This window comes from Onychostoma macrolepis, chromosome 23 (genome assembly GCF_012432095.1).
Source record: "Onychostoma macrolepis isolate SWU-2019 chromosome 23, ASM1243209v1, whole genome shotgun sequence".
NCBI lineage: Eukaryota > Metazoa > Chordata > Actinopteri > Cypriniformes > Cyprinidae > Onychostoma > Onychostoma macrolepis.
In genome coordinates, this window is record NC_081177.1 from 16,955,457 (window position 1) to 16,978,293 (window position 22,837).

The 22,837-nt window shown below is 36.2% G+C and overlaps 2 protein-coding genes across 7 annotated transcripts in view; both read right to left on the reverse strand.

The window, feature by feature from the left end:
• Window positions 1-902: 902 nt before the first annotated feature.
• Window positions 903-13,702, reverse strand: igsf21b (immunoglobin superfamily, member 21b). The gene is made up of 10 exons (XM_058763888.1): window positions 13,510-13,702; window positions 9,933-10,045; window positions 8,802-8,923; window positions 8,557-8,675; window positions 7,448-7,563; window positions 6,824-7,304; window positions 6,112-6,212; window positions 5,415-5,607; window positions 1,743-1,778; window positions 903-1,659 (listed from the first exon to the last, which is right to left on the reverse strand). Exons 1-10 carry the CDS (start codon window positions 13,565-13,567, stop codon window positions 1,583-1,585), a joined length of 1,416 nt encoding a protein of 471 aa, XP_058619871.1. The 5' UTR covers window positions 13,568-13,702; the 3' UTR covers window positions 903-1,582.
• Window positions 13,703-15,485: 1,783 nt separating this feature from the next.
• arhgef10lb (Rho guanine nucleotide exchange factor (GEF) 10-like b) overlaps window positions 15,486-22,837 on the reverse strand; it is a 44,883-nt gene continuing 37,531 nt past the window's right edge. For all 6 annotated transcript variants that reach the window (XM_058763053.1, XM_058763055.1, XM_058763056.1 and 3 more), the window contains 6 exons: window positions 22,085-22,299; window positions 21,785-21,942; window positions 20,058-20,200; window positions 17,591-17,762; window positions 17,289-17,411; window positions 15,486-17,204 (listed from right to left, as the gene is read on the reverse strand). In XM_058763053.1, coding sequence (XP_058619036.1) covers window positions 16,666-17,204; window positions 17,289-17,411; window positions 17,591-17,762; window positions 20,058-20,200; window positions 21,785-21,942; window positions 22,085-22,299 — 1,350 coding nt within the window. In that variant the 3' untranslated portion in view covers window positions 15,486-16,665. The remainder of the gene's footprint in view (window positions 17,205-17,288; window positions 17,412-17,590; window positions 17,763-20,057; window positions 20,201-21,784; window positions 21,943-22,084; window positions 22,300-22,837) is intronic.

Sequence of the window (22,837 nt, forward strand, 5' to 3'; positions counted from 1 at the left end):
GACTCATTAGTAATGTGCATCTGTTTTGTCATCCAACTTTCAAACATCCTTAGACGTTTTCACGCGGCAATTTAATTACAATTTAATGCTGGTCTTCGAATTAATGTGAAAAAAGGTTAATCTCACTAGCAAGAATCCAAATGTGGCCTTCAAGTGGACTCGGAAATATCGAGTTCCACAGCTAACAGGGAAAGTTCTCGGTTCTCAATGTTATGAACGTTCCTCCAGTAGACCTATAAAACAGTAGTTCAAAGTTTTCTGGTCTTTAATGCTGTTCTTAAAATAGCACAAAATATTATTCATGGAGTTTTTTTTCCCATAGAATGTTTGTTCATGGATGTTCATCTAATGTAGCATTCCCATAATGTTTGCAAAATTATAAAAAAATGGAATGTTCCCTTAACGTTCAAATAACCAAGGAAAAATATTTTTTATTAAAAAAACAAACAAACAAACAAAAAAGCTGGACGTTTTGAACGTTCGGAGAACATTCAGAATTAGTTTTTTAGAACTTAATGGGAACATTACCAAAACGTTCTTAAAACATATTTTTGTTAGCTGGGTCATTACCCTAATCTAGCAAAGTATCTTATGTTTAGTAATTTTACAGCGGCTTCGAACATTGCTCATCCATAAAATAAAATTAAAATAATTTTGCATCGCTCATAACCACTCACAACCGACTTGTTTGCCGCCATATTTCGCGTCGACATACACGCCCCTTCCAAACGTCACAACTCAGGTCATTCATGTGCTCAGCACTGTATTACTTTGCGGAAGTTTGCGTTAATCTTATTTTATAATAATTAATTGGACGTTGTAAACTGTCACACCATCATTTACACTTTGTACGAATTTTGTATAAACAGAAAAAAAAAATTAAGTTAATTTCAAAAGTTGCCTTTAATTAGTCTGTATCACGTGTAGCAACACACCTTGTTCACTGCAGAGATAATGACGTTGCGTTATAATGCATTACATAACTGCTTGAGGTGCTTCTCAGTGCACACCAGCCAAAAGGGTCTATGGACATATTAGGCATAAAAAAGGTATTCGGTCTGAAGATCTATACCGTCATCTAGAGGTCATATGAAGTAGGTGAATCTCATACTCAACATTCAATAGCTTCAGCCATGATATCAAGTAAGTGATTTTGCACTCAACAGCTCGGATATAAAGAACAACATTAATGAAATGATATTACAATAAGCTGTTTAGAATGATGAAAGCTGTAATGTATGTCCAGGATTATCTGTAGGCTATGTGGGCCGTCCCATTCCACTTCACTCTAATCCTTTTCTGCAACACAGCTGTGCACAAATACAATGTAGAAAATGAAATCAAAGCATGAATATGTCACTGTATTGTGACAAAACAGGTGTGGAACAAACTGAGCTGAACCGTTGTCACGTGGTTGGGGTGGTCAGGGAGGGTTGATCTTATCGTTCTCATTCTGAGCACATATTTCTCTGCTGCAATCTCAGTCCTGGATTATTGCGTAGCTGCTGGACAGCAAGAGAGATGGCAGAGGAGCTGACAGAGTATCAGAGAGGGTACTAATGGAAAGTGCATCCCATAGTGCTCATGTTAACTCCAGAGTCAATGACAACAGCAGCAGCATCAGTGAGGGCCCAACCATGTCTCCAACAGAATCGCCAGCTGAAAATTATTTAACAGTCATGGTCAGAGTTTATCTACAATACTGTTGGATATGTCATGTGTAGGATGTTTTTGTGCCTTACAGTTCAGATGTATATTCTTCTTGATCCTGGGATTTTCTGTTAAAAAAAAAGTCAACTTTAGTTAAACCGTAAAAGTTATCAATAAAATCACATAAAACAGAGAAATAAAAAAGCATAGAAATATGTAACATTAAAGAGTTACTTCACCCCAAAATGAAAATTTTGTCATTAATCACTTACCCCCATGCCGTTCAAACCTGTAAAAGCTTCGTTCATCTTCGGAACACAAATTAAGATATTTTTGACTGCCAAGTAAATAACACTGTCAAGGACCAGAAAAGTATGAAAGGTATCGTCAAAATAGTCCATCTGCCATCAGTGGTTCAATCTGAACTTTATGAAGTGACGAGAATACTTTTTGTATGCAAAGAAAATAAAAATGACGACTTTATTCAACAATTCATCTCATCTGCGTCACCGTAGCGCCATTTTGGAGAATATCCGCTGGACATCCAAAATATCTTAAATTGTGTTTCCGAAGACGAACAAAGCTTTTACTGGTTTGGAACGACATGGGGGTAAGTGATTAATGACAAAATTTTTATTTTGGGGTGGAGTAACCCTTTAAAGGTGCACTCGGTAGTTTGGTTATGTTGAACTTGCTGATATTCTGGTCATTATGGACCTTTACAGTCACCTAGTGGTGCGGATGCAACATCAAGCAAAAGTGAGTTAGCAGTTACTAATGCCATTGTATTCCACTATTTGCATTCAGCCATAATAGCGTTGAAGGGATTTTTGCAGGCCAAAACCCAAAAAACAAGTTAGCATTTTAGCACTTGAGGGTTCTATTGTCAAGTCACTGTTTTTTTTAATGCATTTCAGTCAAATGCATTAAATAAGGCATGTGTTTAACACAAGCTCAAGTAGGGGTGGGCGATATGACCAAAATCTTATATCACGATATGACTCATTTTATATCACGGTAACGATATATATCACGATATAGTAATTTTTTTTTCTTTTAAAAAGGTTTTTATGATATTAAAATCTTTGATACCATAGAATTTTCATAATCCTTCTCAACAATGTCAATATCAAACTAATACAATCCTAAAAATAGACAAAAAAACCCCTCAAGCTCACTGAAAATAAATAAACAGTCAGTGATGAAATAAGTATAAGAAACTAATTGCAAGCAATAAGACAAAAAACTACAATAAATGAGAAATGCTACATACATTGTGTAAATTAATTAGTCTTCACTGTGTTAATTATATTTATCTATCTATCTATGATTATCTATCTCTGTATTATGTATAGATTCTATACAAATATATAAATATAATTTTTTTTTATTATTATTACTTCTTATTAAAGTTACAAAAGTAATTTAGTCAAGAGCAGTGAGAGAGCAATCTAGCAATGTGCTATGATTAATATGAATGGCAGACAGAACGAATATTGGACCGCTTCCCCTTTAAGACCGAAGTCCGGATCCAATATACTGTTACATATGCGTTTTCTCATTCAGCCGTTTCCTCTCTCTTAAGACCTAAATCGCTGTCTTTATGAGGATACTTGCCAAGACGGGGATTCTGTCGCATATAAGTGTGTTTATGTAATCGTTCAAAGTCAATAAAGCGGCAAAAAAATAAATAAAAAAATGCGCGGTCCTCTCACACAGAAACAGAGACGACGCACGCATATAGCTCTGTTGTTTGTGTTTCAACGGCTTAAAATCGGTTGTTTTAAAACTGCAGTGCTTAAAAACATGTGCCCATGCTACAGATGTAGTCCCTCGTTTAGGAACGAGCTCCTCGTTTTGTTCTGGTTCTGTCTCCCCTTCGCACCCCGTGGTGGTGTGTAAAGATCGCACTCATCCAAATTATTAAAAAGTATTACCGTAAACAATGTATTTTGCGACACCACGAAATAAACGATAGAACATAATATGAAACGATAGACTTTTTATTTCGTCCATCCGATATATATCGTCATATCGCACAGCCCTAAGCTCAAGATATTTTCATATTTTATTCTGAAATAAAAACATTATTAATACACCCTTGTGATTTTTTAAAAGCTTTTACATGTCTTGAAAAAGGTGGCTAAATGGGACAGAGGTCAGGGACAGCAAACAGGTGCGAACTGTCGTGGAACGCCGACAGGCAGTATTCTGCTGAGTCTGGTACTTGTTTGATGGTTTGGCGAAGGGTTTGGCCAAGAATTCCCAGCTCCTTAAGCAACTTGACGGTGGATGTTGCTACAAAGCCCCTGCAGCCAACCTCCACAGGGCGGACGGACACTTTCCAGCCACGCTGTTGAGCATCATCTGCCATTTCCGCATACCGTAGCGTCTTCCCCACTTGCCTTGCTTTAGTGCACTTGAACTCGAAAGGGGCAGCTCAAGGATGCCATGCCCATACAGGCTGATGGTATTTAGACATCGTGGTACCCCTAGCCATTTCCTCACATAGGAGCTGATCTTCCTTTTTATATATTGAAATTTGATATTGAAATTTGAATAGTATTAGCTGGTCATGTGATCTCAACATGGCGACCACCATGAGGCTACCTGCTCTATGTAAAAGAAAACAGCTTTTGTTAAACTACCAATATGACTGGAATCTTCCTCTTCCTCTGCAAAATTATAAACATATTTATAAAAAAAAAAAAAAAGCAGTGGCTCACTCGATAGATGCTGTTTAGTGTATTAGTGTATTAGATGCTATTTACACTAAGTGAAAATAGTATATTTTCTTAGCAATAGCACTAAGTGCAAATAGCGATGAATGCTATTTACACTGAGTGAAAATAGCTGGATTTTCTGCTATTTATACTACTCATTGCAAACAGTGTCAATTATCTGCACCTCACTATTGTAGTACATTATAAAAAAAAAGTATGTAATAATAATGTATTGAGTGTAAATGATCATTTTAATTCAAATTATTAAATGGAAGTCCCCCTACACCTACCCTAACCCTACCCGATACTTTATTTTCAACTTTTTGATTATTTCCTTTATTTTTTATTGAAAATAAATGCCTTTCCGATGTGATATGAGATTTGAAAAGGGAGAAAAAAAAGTTTGGCAAAAGGTAGATTCAAATCCGGGTCGATTGCGTCAAAAAGCACAAGTTTTACTATCTACGCAACTGGCCTTGACATTTATCAAGCGTCTTTTGTACAGTTGACTGCCCCAATCACCGTTGGTGAGCGGAGTTAGTGTAAATAGCCTCTGCCAACAAGGTTGGCTATTTGCACTTAGTGTAAATAGACACTCCGAAAAAGAAAACATGTTAATGAGAAACAACATTACTGAGTGCAACTTTAAGTCCATAAATAGTTATGCATGCTGGTATCAAAAACTTACTATACACTATGTGTGCACAGTTTTTTCTTTTTCTTCTTTTTTTGCCTACTGATCAAACACTGTGATGTCTTTTGAAAATAAACAGCTTACTGCGATTATGTCTCACTAAACAGTATGGGGCATTTAATTACTGACTACAAACAAAATACTGTGAGAAATAAGGATGTTTGGGAATGGTCTGAAAATTTTAATGTATGCGAGTGCTGGATAAAGACAAGTCACTCTGAGCGTCAGATGTGGATCCAGCATTGTGAAGCAGATACATCTAAGGTAGAAACTGAACAGTATGAGGCATCTGAGTTTTGGCTACAGACCACTTGAATTACGTGTGATGCATCTTCTAGTATACTGACCAAATACTATGAGGCGAGTGTGAGTGTTGGTAGATCCCAATGGGTTTTGGACCGTGCAGCGATACATGGATCCGTTGAGCTCAGCTGGGACTCTTTCCAGAACCAGTATTTTACCAAATCTCTCTTCACTTCCATCCAGCAGAGGTCCTCCCACACGTGTCCATGTGAACAGAGGCTCTGGAAACACTTTGTTCTGTAGCACAAAGAGAAAACCCAAATATTCATTAAACACTTCATACATTTAAAACACTGAGCATGGTTATACCCTGCAGAGTATATAGTTTATATTTTTCGGCATTCAAGTGTGAAACATTACAAACAAAGCTAAAATATTTATGAGGAGTTGCTAGGGAGACTCTTTTTAATCATTTATATACATTGCTAAACACCACTGGCAGTATTCATTTGCTCATATTTTGTACTTGAAGAGAATATTAAACAGTTTTCAAAAGAAACTCTCAAAAACATTTATGGTACACTATAAATCATCAAAAGCAACTTAATTATTTAGTTCAACATTTCCAAAAGACATTGGTGGGCATTATAATGTAAAAAACATTAGCCCTGCATTCAAATTAGAGTAGTATTCTGCTGAGACAAAAACAATAATCACTGCTACTGTTAAGTTGCATTGTTTACAAATAATTATTTTGCACCACTTTATATACTAGAAACATTTCTTCTTTCATGATTGTACCGCTTTGGGCCCCATTTGGAATCCCTCCACTTTGATGCGAACCGTGTCTCCCACTATTGCTCGGCTTGGTACCACAGAGAGTTTCGGGCCTTTTGGAGCAGCTTGTAAACAGTGAGAAATAAAATTGTTGTCATTATGTCAGAGGAGGCAGAGAGTCAAGGTCTTCCATTTACATATATATATATACACACACACACACACAGGTTTTGTATTACTTCTTGGAACGTACTGTTAGTGTGGATAATTTTGGCAATATGCATAACCTTAGTTCAATGAGGCCTACAATCAATCAGCTCCCAAAAGAAATCCAATATTTGGTAATAATATAGCAAAACAAGAACTATATGAGCAAAAAAAACTCTAATATATTGTGAGACCCTAATAAACATACTTAAGGCCTGTTCCCATAACAGGTAACTATAAAGATAACTATTTTAGCGTCCACACCAGCGGACAATATAATCTGCTTATCTGTTTTATTTTGTTTATCAGCTGGAAAAAATCATTCTGAAAGTGATTCCAAGGATATCGTTTTTCTGTGCCTTTATCGTTAGCTGTGGTGTGGGCCCTGCTATTCTTTTATATTGAGAACGATTTTTAAAACTAGGCCTATATCTTTATCACTATCTTTACAGTTATCTTCCTTGGTGTGAACGGGCCTTTAGACCCCCTCAGTAACTGTATTCGGTGACGTATATAAAGTGACACTCACAGAGTGTAACCTCTGCCTTCATGGGCATGGAAAGAGCAGGGTGCTTGACTTCACAGGTGAACAGAGCCTCATTGTCCAGCTGTGGGTTCAAGTGCCAGGTCAGCATAGCTTGGACTTCCAATGTACCGTCATGAAGCTCAGACTGCGTATGGTTGAAATAATACATCGGGCTTGAGCTCAGCACCCAGCGGGGAAACTCTCGGCTGATCACAGTCTCTGGGATGACCTCTGTGGTGGGACTGGCTTCTTCCCGACCAGGGGCTACAGACGTGTAGTGGCGCTGGGGCCGGTCCTTATCCAGACGCACCGGCTCGCTGTAAGGGCCCAGGAAAGAAAGAGACTTCTGCACTTTTGTATCATCCAGTTCTCGACTGATAAGCGGCTGGTTATCCATGGCAGCGAGCAAGCCTCTGTTTTCCACTTTCTCAGTAGACGTGAAAGGATGTACTTCAATAAGTTCTCCATCCCTCTTGAAGTACACCTGAGTTTAGTGAAGAAATAATTACAAAAATGTACAACTAAATGGCAAAGAAACACATTTCCATTTAAATAACCTCTGCTGTATACATGTCCGTCTTTATTTAGGTTTTAATTTAGAGCTTGTTTTTTAATTCTTCTACTAACCACGGGGGCAGGTTTTCCTCCAGTTACAATGCAAACAAGTGTGAAATTTTGAGCCTCGTAGCGACTGAATCGAGCTGGCTGATTTGCTGCTTCAACAGATATTGATTTTGGTGGAGCTGAGAAAAACAAAGACATTGAAAACTCATTATAAATCGATAGCTTCACACCAGCAATTCAAAGAGATAAGCAGAGATGACAGTGCAGCATTCAAAGTAATTATTAGTATCTTTCCCTCAAGGGCACTTTTGTGCTTCAGACCGCAAGCCAGGAGATCCTCATTTAATGAGCTTTCAGTTTATAAGCAAAGTGCATTAGTAGGCAAGATTTATATCACAATAGCAAAATCTCTTGTTTTAAGTCAGTAATCCATGTGAAATCTTTCTGATGATTTCTTAGCTGCCATTAAATGAACTCCAGCTCGTATCTCACTTACATGTCACGGCATATTACATCCGATTGAAACTTATTAATTTACAAGTACATGCAGAGGGAAATTGCATGAATACCCTGCTGAATATTCCCAAACTTTATGGGCATGTAGGTACTTGCGCAAGCAATTAAGAAAGAGAATGAGAATTTAAAATATTGCCCTGGTTTTGATACCGAAAAGATATACACACTGTTATTATATTATTAGGCTAAAACACTGCTGAATCAAAATAAGCATCTTTATCAAGTAGTTAATCATGAATTTTCTATTTAAAGAGAATCCTTTCAAATAACAGAAAAGTGCACTGAAATGTTTTTTTTGTGTGTGTGTGTTTTTCCAGAGGTTACAGATATAGTTCACACAAAATGAGAATTTTGTCATCTTTTACTCTTTCTCATATTGTTCCAAACCTCTTTCTTGTGTGGAACACAAATGAAGATATTTTTGTCAGTACAATGAATGTCAGTTGGGCCCAAAGTTATTCTTTCATGTGCCCAAAAGAAATAAAGTCATACAGGTTTTTAGAATAACTATGGCAGTTAATAACAGAATATAATGGATTTTGTTGACCCAACCAGATACTAAAGCAAATCACTGCATTTAAAAAAAGAATAATTTTGGACCACATACAATGCCTCAACGTAAAAATTGTGTATGATGGTTTATAACTAGAACCTACACATGACATTAAGAGTGATACTCCCAGATGCCAAGACCACCTTCTCTCTAGATCCCCTGTCATAGATCCCCACATGGCATTCATATGGTCCATCATCTTCCATCTGAACCTCAGGGAGCCTGAGAACAGTGAGGAACAATCTGTCTAAACACATAACAGCAGTCATAAAAATAGCACTGTGCGTGCCGAGAGGAAAGCCATGTAATATCCACTATAAACTGTGCTCTGCTGGATATAACTATAACCTGACAGTTGACTGGTAAACAAGGTCCTCTCGTCTGCGAAAGTCCTCCATGTGAGAAAAATTGGTGTTGTACATGGCGTCGTAGGTGAAAATTTTCTGTTTTGATGTTCCACCTTCAGTCACCTTTGAAAACAATGACAATATACTATCATGTACTGGCTAAAAGAAAGTTGAGAGAATTATTATTATTATTTTTTTTTTGCATTTACATGCTTCCTACTTACAGTAAATGCTTGATTATTTGCAATAATTCACATAAATGTTTAGCTGTCATCTGGACTAAAATCATGCTTAAAAATGTATGAATTTCATTGTATAAGATAACTTCAGCATTAAAGCAACTGCATCTATGGTGCAAGTTCTTGTAAGTTCAGAAATGGCTTCATTTTTCTCAGCCAATTTTAACCAGTTGATGTCAAAGTGGTTTTTTGTACATGTATCATCTTATTAACTATGGACAAGATCCATTAACATCTGACAACCACATTTACAGTTATGCACCTGGCAGACATTTAGTCTCAAAGCAAAGTCATTGCTTTTAAGATAAGGTATAAGTTTTACCAGTTGGTTGTCAAATATTTAATTTTGAAAAGTAAATAAAATAGTTTGATGTTTTGTTATCTAATACCGAGACATCAATACATTTTTAATAGTTTATGGGACCACTATTAGAATGTGACCTTTGTATGATGTGGAGGGGGATAGATGCAGAAAAGCAAATACTGTATAATTTATGATTTTCTAAGTAATATTAAATAAACATATGATATATTGGAAATGATGTGGCAGAGTCTTTTTAAAAATGTCATGGAAATATATTGGCATACTGATGTGTTTAATTGAATGTTTTATCCATTGGCTCATCAAAACTGTCACACTTATGTCTCTGTGTGACGACAAAATGAAAACAGCTTGTCCTAAAATCACTGAGCCGTTCACTGTTAATCCTGAATATATTTTCATATTTTTGACAGCTTCTGTTCTCACAATGTCAGTTTGCCAACAGAACAACAACCTAAAAGAGTTTGAAAAGGCACAAAAACTAGCACACTGAAAAACAAGTGATTATTTTTTTCTAGGATGCTGAAATAAAAGGCGTATCATGCAAAGATGAAACTCGGACCCCACTTACCCGAAACCACACAATCTCTCGTAAGTTGCCATCCGTCCTGAAATTGCACTTCAAAGTCACTGTGTCCCCCATAACCACAGGAGGGAGAGGCTCAATGGTGACTGTTAAATAACCTGGAAAAAGATAGCAGTGTCACTTTCTGAATGCATTATTACATCCAACAATTGCACAGCCCTCCTTTAAATTACCAGCAACGAGTCCTAGCAAAATTACAGTGCTCTCCTCATTTCTGAAATCATTAAGTCATAAGTTAGCAAAACGGAGTGCTTTTGAAGAACGCAATATAAACCTCCCCCAAGAGAGGTCATACTGCAATGACAGTGAAATTATAGCATATAATGAGCTCTTGATCCAAGTTGTGAATATTTCAGATCAAAAAGCATGATTGCAAAAACCAATATTAATGGATGTTGTGAGAAGTCCGCAAGAAGATGTCTCTGTGCTATTTTTCATTAATTTTTAATCTCCTCACAGCAAGAAATAACAGTCTTTCATCAGCACATACCTGACAGGTATACCTGATTATCCATTATTCAACCAACTCTGATTGTAATGACATTGATCCAGAAAAAAATGTTCTTAAAACAATGTCTATATTACAAACATATTAGTATTAACTGATTTTTTGCTCTCAACCATGTCAAAATAAAACAGCAAAATAAAAAGCATAAACCAAAAAAAAATTTATATAAACAAAAACCAAATTAAATTACTCTATAAAAATAAACTTAAAATAGACTTTAATCAGTTTAATTTTTAATACATGACGTGTATCCTTGATTATTCATTATTCATCAAACTCTGCTTGTAATGACATTGATCCAGAAAAACTGACCAAAAATCAATATCTATATTATCTATATATCTATAAACAAAGTAAAGTATACTATAAAAAAAATAAACTTCAAAACATCAGTGCATGCCTGTCAGGTATTGTAATGTATTGTACCTCTCTGATGAAATGAAACAAATTAAAACTAAATTTAATTAAATATAAAGAGACTAAGTAAAAACGTTAAGTTAAAGAAACAGTCAAATGAAATGAAGTGACGTGAAACAAAACACAAAACTAAACAACAAAACAAAGCAAAATAACAAAACGTAAAGAAACAAAATAAAAGTAAAAGAAGCAAAAAAATAAAATTAAGCAAAAAAAAAAAAAACTAAAAAAGCAAAGCAAAACACACTATAAATGCTACACAATAAAACAAAATGTAAAGAAACAAAACAAAGTAAACTAAAAAGAAACAAAGTGAAACAAAACAGAAAACTAAAAAATAGAAACAAAGCTAAGAAAAATAAGAAACTGTAAAGAAACAAAAAATAAAATGAATAGAATCAAAGCGAAAACCCCAAAGCTAAGCAAAATAACAAATTGTAAAGAAACAAAAAAGTAAATGTAAAAGAAGCAAAGTGAAACAAATGTGAACAAAAAATAAACTCAACAAAAAACAAAGCAATGCAAAATCTGCTATAAATACTGCAAAATCAAACAAAGACACAAAAAAGTAAAATCAAAAGAAGCAAAGTGAAACGAAACAAAACAAAACAAAACAAAACAAAAAACAAAGCTAAGTAGACTATAAATGCTACACTATAAATCAAACACCCATCTGTTTAGAATAGATTTGAAAAGATGCTGCACACACACATTGTTCAGCGCATTACAGTATTACATAATGGCTTGTCACAAAGATGGATTCTTTGTGTAGTTTGATGCTTCAAGATCTAAAGCTATATTTCATCTCTTCCAAGTCTTCCAGCCATCGGTGCTGCCGGAGCTGTGTCCCTGTCCAAATAAAGTGAAAGGACTTAGCTTACAATTGTTACTCAAATTTTTACCAACATCAGACAGAAAGCATGAAATGCCTTCATGTCTTGAACAACCATGAAAAGCAGCCGTGTCTTGCTGAGTGATGCAGTTCCATTGAAACAGTCACCGTGTACCGAGCACAGGCATCAGAGTGGGAGGCAATCGGCCTATAATCTGTCACAGATTCACTGACCTACAAAATCCCACTGCTCCACCGTATTGGCTTTTTTAACTGTGACGTCAGTGAATGGATTATTTTTTTCAGTGTGTGTGTGTTTTCTTCTTTCCCTAATCCATGGTATTTTCTCCATCAACCAAGTGATTCTGTAGGCTGCCCCACATGCAGCACAGGACACTGGAAATGTCCTGTGACCCTCAAGCACACACTTCTTCATGCCGTCATTTACTGAGCAAATGCTGCAGAGTGTCCTTTTGAAGGCTTAGTGAGTGGAGACCATGTCGATTTTGAGGGTTGACCTTTTATAGACTGCAATAATCTTGGAAATCACAGAAAAAAATGTTTTATTTGTTGGTTAGAAATGTTAATGGTGATGTATAAGGATTAGTTGGGCCACTGTGGTGATTTCAGTAATCTTCTTTGATTATATAAACATGCATAAAAGCATATCAAAGGTTAGAGTGTATTAAAGATGTCTAGTGTAGTCACAAGAAGGCATTTGTGTTATCTGTGAATATGATACATTTATCATACAGTCTAAAACAGTGGAGAAATTGATCAAAAATAATCAATGACATCAGTTAAACTGATTGCTAGGTCACCATATATAATTAAGGAGACGTGTATTCTATGTTCACACCCATATTTATATTAACATCCAATCAATATTGGTTTTGAATGACTTATTCTTAAACCTTTACATTTAGTTTGCCCCAATCTTTGCTGTAAATCTTGAACTGTACTAAACAGTATCATTATAATTTACTCCAGTGTAACTTCCAATTCTGTCAACCTTATTAAACAAAAATCCAAAAATCATGCAATATGCATCATGATAAAACTTGAATATGATGTCTGTTGTAAAGACTTGGAGAACCAAAGCAAAACACATAAGGCTTAAATCACATATCTATGATTACAAATAAAGAAACACTGCTAATGATGCACTTCTCAAAGCTTCTGGACCTCTAATATGATCTGACCGGTGACATTAAGTGCTCAACTCAAGGGAATGAGACATGGCACGATGCAAGGCAGCATTATTGAGTTACAGTAAAGAGTTTGATGGCTGCAATTACTGATTCATGTCAAGAACAAGCGCTCTGTCTCTCTTATGCATGCATATGAAAGAAAAAACATATTAACTGTAGATATTCCTGCACTACTGTTCTGCAATCAATGATCTTTAATTATTTCAGAGTGCAGATAACCCCTCATAAAACTGGGTCAGGACAAAAGATTAAGCTTTATCCTCAAAATAACCACCCATCAAAATCATTAAACAAATGCACCTGAGTTTAAAGGATAAACCACCTCAATCTAGAAATCATTCAATCAGTACTGCATTCATATAGTGCGGAACAGAATAGCCTGAGGCTGTAAATATATACTGCACATGTGCTATAGGCAGTTTGGTATTAACAGCCTACCAAAATGTACAATGAAAAAGTAAAGACATATAGACTATACATTCAGTCCAAAGCGCGACTCTTAAGTGCAGAGAAAATATCAATATGGTATGACTTTTACAGCTGTTCTTTAAACAGCTGACTGCTCAAATCATACATAATTCAAGTAAAACTTACCTATAACGAAATCCAGTAGGTCAGCACACAGGAGCAAAGATAAAGTAATTATACTCATCTCTTTTGCGTTATTTTAATATCAGTCAATGCCGCAATAGTGTCAGTATCCCATCTTAATATTATGTTAATGTCATCCTCCGTATAAAGCAGAAATATTGAGTAACTCGTCGCGATTCTCCCTGTGATTTCTCATGGTGTCCTTCTAAGGGAGCAGCAGCAGCATCTCTCTGGGCTCCGTCGGGCGGAGATTCACCAGAGCAACAGATTTGAATGAATTCATTCTCTCGTGCGCGCGCAGTCATTAACTCTTATACTCACACTCGCTCGTACACACACACACACACACACACACACTCGCTCCGTAACCTCGAGCAATCTGAACAAATTACTGCCAGGGAAAAACACTTAATGCTACGTTATTTACATATTAACGTTGTTATAAAAACGCTTTTGTGTTTACTGTAAAATTGTATGCATTTTATTAATGGGGACATTTTTAAGTGAAAAAATTATTTGGTTTACTAATATACAAGGATTGTATGCTGCTATAGAAAGCCAAATGGATGGATTGTCAGTTCTCGGCACTCACACAAATACACATTATAAAAGGGTAGCCTACATGACATTTAGATACCCCTCAGTGTATTGTGATCATAGAGGAGCAGGTCAGACATTTTTTCCAGAGAAACTGGGTTATTTTTTTTCATCTCTCTCTCAGCAGCTTTTCTTTTCTTTTCTTTTCCTGTATATTCACGCTCAGAAGTGAAGCACAAGCCACCTTGTAAAAATATGAAGAGATTGTAATGTAAAAATAATGTAAAAATGCTATAGGAAAAACTTGTTAATTGCTTACACACTATAAAATAATAAAAAATAAAATAAATTCAAAGTATGATTTTTGTGAGTCAAAAAATACAGTGTAATAAGTTCTTATGTGACATACAGAATTTAAATTATTTTAATTTAACATTTTATTTAAATAGTTAAATCTGGTATGTTCAGGTTTATATATTAAAATATAAAAAATGAATGGCTATGAATTGTAAATAGGTAGCAATATACTTGGAACTATACTTGCTATTTTTTGTATTTTTTCCATAAATGTAAGAGGATTTGTTTTCTTTACAGCGCATCTTAAATCAACACACTTTGTAGTATAAGTAAGTACAGTTATTTGCACACCCTCCATAGTCACAGAGGTATGAACATTGTGCTTCTATTTAAGTTTAACAAAGGAGGGGCATTATCTTGATCGAGTCCTTCAATTAGCAATAATGAGATTCTTGATTTCCCACTAGACACAAAGCAATCAAACATCTCTAATTAGAAGCCTTTGATGTAAGCACAGTTAACAGCTCCTCAAACTAAATGAGGCTCCTTACCAATCACAACACAAAAGTAACTTACTGTCATAGAGGAAAAAAAACATCCTCAAAGTAAACCAAAGTTTCTCTTCTGCAAAAATAATAGCTTTTATATTCGATACCAGCCTAGCTTGATGCATTTGAGAATGAATTAAATGCATCGTGTCATTTCCTTGAAAAACACAACAGGAATAGCACAAAATTATTAGATGGAATGAGCAAAAACGTCTACTATAAGAACGATGAGTGGCTGTTAGACAGCTCCTTTGAATCCTGACAGGTCAGTTTTACTTCACGTCTGCCAGAGACGTGATTTGGCATCCTTTTCACGTAGCACTGGTGTCACAACGTGCATATATTAACCGCTGCCTGAGCTGCGCCATACTGCGTTTGCTGATATGTTTACTGTGAGAGCTGGCAGTGGCTGCCCAGAGATAAAAGGCTGAAAATATGCTGAGATTCAACATAAAATATTACTCTGCACTATTAATTTACAGCAGGTCTTCACACACAATGCCATTTCAAAGCCATTTAATGTTCAGTCAGTTTAAAATCAAATGAAAAGCTTTTAAATGAAATGAAATGGTAATGGAAAAATTGCAGAAACTTCAATCATTGTAAATATGATTTAATTTTTTTTTAACAAAGTGACACTGCGAACAACAAGAACCATCAGACACAAGTACCTACACCGAAGACTTTGCTTCTCCTTATCACATTTCACACTAAAATAACATTAAAACACATTTAAATAGACCGACTCCGAATATTCAACTACCTTACTTTTCTGTGCACACCGCTTTGGTGGTGCGGCATAAAAAAATATCTTTTATCATTTAAACAAGAAAGAACTGGGTCACAGCCAATACTCAGATACATATTGCAAACAATTTTTTGAAATTGAGATTTATACATTATCTGAAAGCTGAATAAATACGCTTTCCATTGATGTATCTTTGTTAGGGAAGGTCAGCATTTGGCTGAGATACAACTATTTGAAAATCTGGAATCTGAGGGTGCAAAAAAATCAAAACATTGAGAAAATCGCCTTTAAAGTTGTCCAAATGGAGTTCTTAGCAATGCATATTACTAATGAAACATTAAGTTTTGATATGTTTCTATATAATAAAAATTGATAATTTTGACCCATACAATGTATTTTTGGCTTTTGTTACAAATATGCCTGTGTGACTTACGACTGGTTTTGTGGTCCAGGGTCACAAATGATGGTTACACTGAGGCATTTAAAATGGAAGTGATTGGGGCCAATTTAGGATTTATTTGTTAAGCTTAATTATTAAACATTAATTATTCTGTTAAAATTAGTATTATTTGAGCTACAAAGCTTTTTAAATCATCCAAAATAAAGTCAGTTTAGGGTTAGAAGGTTTATGGCACTGCATTGTTTTACTTTTTTCACATTAAAATCATGTTAAAATATTGTTTTATGTCCTGTGGCTATGCTATTGAAACTAAGTATTTAAAATTATTTACAAACTGGCCCCTTTCACTTCCATTGTAAGGGCCTCACTGGAACTCTGATTTTATTTTTTATTTTTTTAAAGGAGGACATTTTTTTCATGCAAATCAACATTATGTCACAAATGCTGTCGCAGCTTAACTTTTTCTGAACCTGGAATATTCCTTCAAAACCTTCTGGAGGAGAAGTGGAATAAATAATCCTCATAAGCCATACAGGCTTACAGTCTGTTTGTCCTTCAATGATCCAACAATCCTCCATCACTGCAAAAAAACATGATGAAAGCCAGAGGAAGGAGATTTCATTACTGCCTCAAACTGTAATGGGCAGCTGCCAGACCATGAGCATGTTCTCATTGGAGTCAGAGGAGTTGGAGGAATTAGCGAGTCGACGGAACCCTTTTCCACCGGCTATAACGGCGGCTGAAGTCACTTTCTCCCTACGCGCCGCTTCCTTAGATGACGGCCCAGGCCCTCTGACCCAAACCTCGGGGTCATCGCTCAGCTCATAGATGGAACAGTCCTCTAGGGTGTGCTCCAGAGAGTCCTGGGTCGAGTTGGATGTTTCTTCGGGGCGGGCCGTCAGGAGTTTTCCTGGGAGCTGAGAGGTAGAACGGAGGTGGTACTGCAGCAGCACTCCTTTAGCTTTGGCTTCTACCTGAGGAGAGACATCTGCCTGCTGGAGGGACTCCTGAGAGGAATTTGTCGCCTCCTTATCTTCAGCTCCATTACTTGAATCCGCACCTTCCATGACAGAATCCCGCTTTAGAAAATCATGGGATAAAATGCTGGAGGTGGCAACCAAGAATTCAACAGGGCCGTTGTGAGCATTAAGTGACGTCATTCCTTTTCCTGATGGGAAAGAGGTAGCGTTTGTATTTGGTAACACAAAGAAGGCTTAGATGCAATGCTTTGTTTGTTTAAATTGTGGCTTACCTGTTATTTTGGGAATGCCCTCCAGTCTGGGCACCGGCAAGGTGACAATAATGCCCTGAGCTGTGCCCACCCATAGCAGTCCTTGGCAGATAAGTAGGCTGGTTACACACACCGTTTTTTGACCTATGAAGAAAATATGATAAATTGTCATTATTGTACTGTATTGTATTTTGCTACCAACTAGCTCAATTTCAAACATTTTTGTGGATCCACTTGACATTCATGCCCCTTTCAGGACCTGTGTGCCAAAACATTATCCTGCAGAATTCATATCCTGCACCATAATCACACGTTGGACTTGCCAGGGCTCAAATATGCAGAGGGTGTTGAAATGTTGATCTCTTGGAGGTGTTCCAATGTTTCTGTGTGAAACAGACGTAGGGATGATCCCTCTGAAAACGCCATCCACACCCCTCCTCCAGCGCGCACCATGTGGGTCACACTAACCATGGGGTCTGGATGAACTTCAAAACTCTGGGAATCATAAAAGATACAAAATAATGATGAAAATGCATAAAAACAAGAAAGAGCAAGAGGAATGGTAGATTTAGAGGGAAAGAGACAAAAAAATCAAAGCTAAACATCAAAGTTTAGGCCAACACTGTGGACTGTAGTGCTCAAGAAAGGGTATGATTCAATGTCAGGGTATATACTGCCTAATGAAAGTCTGTTTGGGCATATGAGGCTGGGCATATTACATCAGAGTCCAGTATGCCAAATGTTAACGAAAACCATAAAAGCTTACATTAGTATAATAAATAATCCACTTAAATCCACTAAGAATTTTTGGGAAATGGATAATTTCAAAATCAAAATAACACAGCAGTAATAACAGTAAGATGCAATAATAATATTTTATATCTGTGTGTGTTTGTGTACACACACACACACACACACACACTTTATCTTTTTCTGATTATATTAGGAAAATATTATATTCTCTCTCTCTCTCTCTCTCTATATACATATATGTGTGTGTGTGTGTGTGTGTGTATACACATATGTGTGTGTATAATTTATATTTGATATATTTCTAATATAAATCACAAAATATAAAACATACAAAAAAAAAAGTTAGGGCAAGCTGTCAAGTGTAAATATTTATTTATACACTTTTTTAGTAATAATATTTGTTGGACCAAATAATGTTTTGATATTTTTGTATGCTACGCATATTTTCTTCCTTTATTCCTCTCTTTCTTTCTCATTTATGTATTTATTTATTGTAGCCAAGACTTTAAGTTCTGCATCAAAATGTTTTATGTATAATACTTTTATTTAACAAGAATGCACTGAATTGATCACAACTGACATTAAAGACATATAATGTTAAAAAAAATAGTTTTTCATATAATTTATAATTCAAACTCAACTCTTTTGAACTTTCTATTACTAAAAAAACATCTGAAATATTAAACAGCACTGTTTTCAACATAATGATAATGATAATGATAATAATAATAATAATAATAATGATACATGTTTCTTGAGCAAATCATCATATGTGACCCTGGACCACAAAACCAGTCTTAAGTCACTGGGGTATATTTGTAGCAATAGCCAAAAATACATTGCATGGGTCAAAATTATTGATTTTTCTTTTATGCCATAAATCATTAGGATATTAAGTATAGATCATGTTCCATGAAGATATTTTGTACATTTCTTACTGTAAATATATCAAAACTTCATTTCTGATTAGTAATATGCATTGCTAAGAACTTCATTTGGACAAATTTAAAGGCGATTTTCTCAACATTTTGATTTTTTTGCACCCTCAGATTCCAGATTTTCAAATAGTTGCATCTCAGCCAAATATTATCTGATCCTAACAAACCATACATCAATGGAAAGCTTAATTATCCAGCTTTCAGATGATGTATAACTCTCAATTTTGAAAAATTGACACTTAAGACTGGTTTTGTGGTCCAGGGTCACATATTAGAATGATTTCTGAAGGATCATGTGACACTGAAGACTGGAGTAATGATGCTGAAAATTCTGCTTTGTCATACAAGGAATATATTGCATTTTAAATGATACTAGAAACAGTTCATTTAAATTGTTATAACATTTCACAATATTACTGTTTCCTTGTTACATGCCCTGCAGTTTACTTTTTTTTTGTAGCCACATAATTGCAGACTATGTCTATAGATCCTGCTGTACTTCCTGGACCTTACTTCTGTTTTACAACAGATAAATTCTGACATTCTGCATTCTCTATAGGTGCAAACAACTACTGACTTGCAATTTTAAAAAGGTTAACATGTCCATATGCGTACCCACATCTTATCTTCTGGTTGAACTGAACTTCCAACTTCCAGAGCTGAATTTAATCCTGATATTAAGCATCAGGAAGGCAGAGGGAGGGTGTGCTCCTTGCGGCAAAATAGAGAGGTTGGCTCAGCTGTCAGAAGTGATCAAAGGCTAGCACCCTAACATGCTGTTGGGCTTCTACAGGGAGGATACCTTTTATGTGTGGCTTAAGATGCTCTCTCATAATGCATCTAGCACGGGAAGCCAGAAAAATGAAATGTAAAACTCTGAAATAAAAGAATCATTTCAAGCTTTCCTAAACCAACCTTTGTTACAGAACAGATAGGTGATGTGACAGTTCACTCTTTTGACTCATACGGTCTTATGAAAAGCAGTTGTGCACTGCATCTTCATTGTGAAGGTGGTGGAATCATATTCAACACATTTTCATTTCACCAGCGCATTTCTCAGAGGAGAAGGATCTAATGTCTATGATTTCTGAGTCTCTACCTGAGTCCTGAGAGATGAGCCTTCAATTACAGAGACCTGGTTGACACAGCTGGCCCACACACACTCGTCTATCTGGAGAAGTTTGAGGACGGGTGCACATCCAATAACCACATGTCTGCAGGAATCTGGATCCCACAACCCCACTGTAACCACAAAATGCATGCTGGTTTTAGAGGCGCTATTGGAAATGGCTAATATTTACACATCTTTAAAAATAAAGCAGCATTCAGAGAGGATCAAATCAAATTGAAGAGAATGAACTTAGCTTTACTTGTTTCTAGTAAACAAGTAAATAAAAAAAAATACTCAAAACTATATTGTTGTAAGCACAAAGCAATATCAAAAATGAGGCATTGGTGCTGTATACAGTTGCAGGAAAAATATGTGAACCTTTTACCTGGAGTTCTAAACAAACATTGCATTGATAAAATTTTTTGACATTTTTCTCAGTATCTTCTTTTGTTTTCCACAGAGGAAATAAAATCATACAGATTTGGAAAGACATGAAGTGAGTAAATGATGACAGAATTTCATTCTGATTAACTTAATTGGAGTCATCTAACCCAACTACATAACTATTTTTGTATGAATTCATATGATTCGTACGGAAATAAACTATTTTTAGAAGAAACGTAAGCATGAAGGTCCACCCCTAAACCTAACAGCCAATCGGGCATAAACAAATTGTGCAAAAACGTATGAGATCTTAGAAATTCACACAAATTATACTTCACAAAACGTAAAAAATAGGTACAAATTGCTACGAGAGTATGTTGGCTGAACTGAAATTTCAACATTTAGATGGGCCTGGAGGTATATATGAAAAAAACCTTTGCAAAAGAGCACCTGGATGTTTTGCCAGTGCTACTGGCGAAGTATTCTGTGGACAGATGAAGCCAAAGGTGTTTGAAAGTAGTTAGTAGCTCTTCAGAAAAACGAGGTGGAGGGGCATCATGGGGCTTTGCATCCTCAGGGTCTGGGCAGCTTACATTCATTGACAGAAAAATCACTTCCCAAGTTTATCAGGTCATTTTGCAGCAGGATGTAAGTTCAACTGGAACTCAGAAGTTGAGCGGTTCAACAGGACAGTGATCCCAAGCCCAGGACTAAATCAACAATAAAATACCCCATCTGATATGGCCCAGTCCTGACCTCAACCCGACTGACATGCTTTGGCAAGACCTCAATAGAGTGATTCACACCAGACATCCCAAAAATATTGCTGAACTGAAATGATTTTGTAAAGAGGAAAGACTTTTTTTCCCTCCCTGCCCTGTGACTGTTTACATGGCGTGCCCAATAAAGACATGCAAAAGCATCATTGCTTTTGTTATTTGTTTAAACAGATTGTGTTAGTCTTTTGTTGAAGATTTTATGGAATTCATGCAGAAATCCAAGAGTTCACATATTGTTTCCTGCAAATGTAAATCCAAAGCAAATGAAAAAAAAAAAAAAGAATAGACTTTATAAAATGTATTATTGTAGAGTTAATAAAAGGTATAGTTCACCCAAAATTAAAAATTCTTGCTTGTGTCCAAACATGTTTGACTTTATTCTGTGGAACACAAATGTTGGTAACCAAACAGTTTTGGTGACCATTGACTTCTATATATTCTTTTATGTTCCACAGAAAAAAGAAAGTCATGAATGATGACTGATTTTTATGTTTGAGTGAACTATCCCTTGAATCTATATTTAAACTGAAAATTGCACAGCAATTATTCTACCTCCACTCTTTCGGTTATAAACAGCGACTTTTCCATTACTCAGTCCAGCGAAGAGAAAGTTGGCAGATTGTTTTAGGCACAGAACTGGGCAGCCCTCTGGGTTACAAAATGTTAGCAGACACTGAGCAGCGGTGTCCACGCTTCCATAAACCAGGATGCTTGAGAAAAACACACACACACACAAAATATCAAGAGCTTTTCCCTGGGAAAGAAGTAAATTAATTGTGGCTGACTGCATAAAATTAGCAATGTAATGACTCAAATCATTCCAGACCAATACAGGTATGTATTCAGACTTACTTGCCATCCAATAATCCTACACAGATGGTGTTGCCGATCTTGGAAGGAACTTCAGAGGTTTGTGTTTCCAGTTCTTCGTCAGTGCTGGGCTCTGTGATATACTCCAGACAAAGCACTGGGGAACCTAGAGAGAAACTCTTAACGGAGCGTGGAGTGGGTCTGTTAAGGGAGAAAATCTCCACCTGCCCGTGGGAGTTGTCACCCCCACTAGCCACCTGTGCAGTCGGGGAGACAACAAAAAGAAAACAAACATGAGAAGGAGGACATCCAGTGCCTGAACTCACTGACATAGCCCTCTGAGGGGCTGCAGGCAAAAATGATGGGGGGAAAAAAAAAAAGTGGAAGCACAGCCATGAGATAAATGATTTATACCATGTCTTTTGATGTGGAATACTTGATGTTTGTTTCTAGAACTGCCTTTCGAGAAACTTTTAATCCTGCTTCCCTCTTTCTTTTAAACGTCGATCAAACTATTCTAACAGTGATTTTTTTTGTGGAGCTCCTGCTACCATCACTTACTTCAGGTGGAAAAGCTCTGTAAGCTGAGAGAAAAATATCACACAAAAGTACATTTTAATGTAGAGTTGTGATTCAGTCAGATTTAAGAACTGGTTCATGGCCTGGAAACTTTTATTTTGGAAATTAAACAAGTTAGTTAACAAATTGGTCTAACGGCATCGGGACTTTTCACAGTTTGTGAAGGAGTGCCTCCTTCTGAAAGTTAAATTGTTACGGCAGCAAGTGGCGACAAGT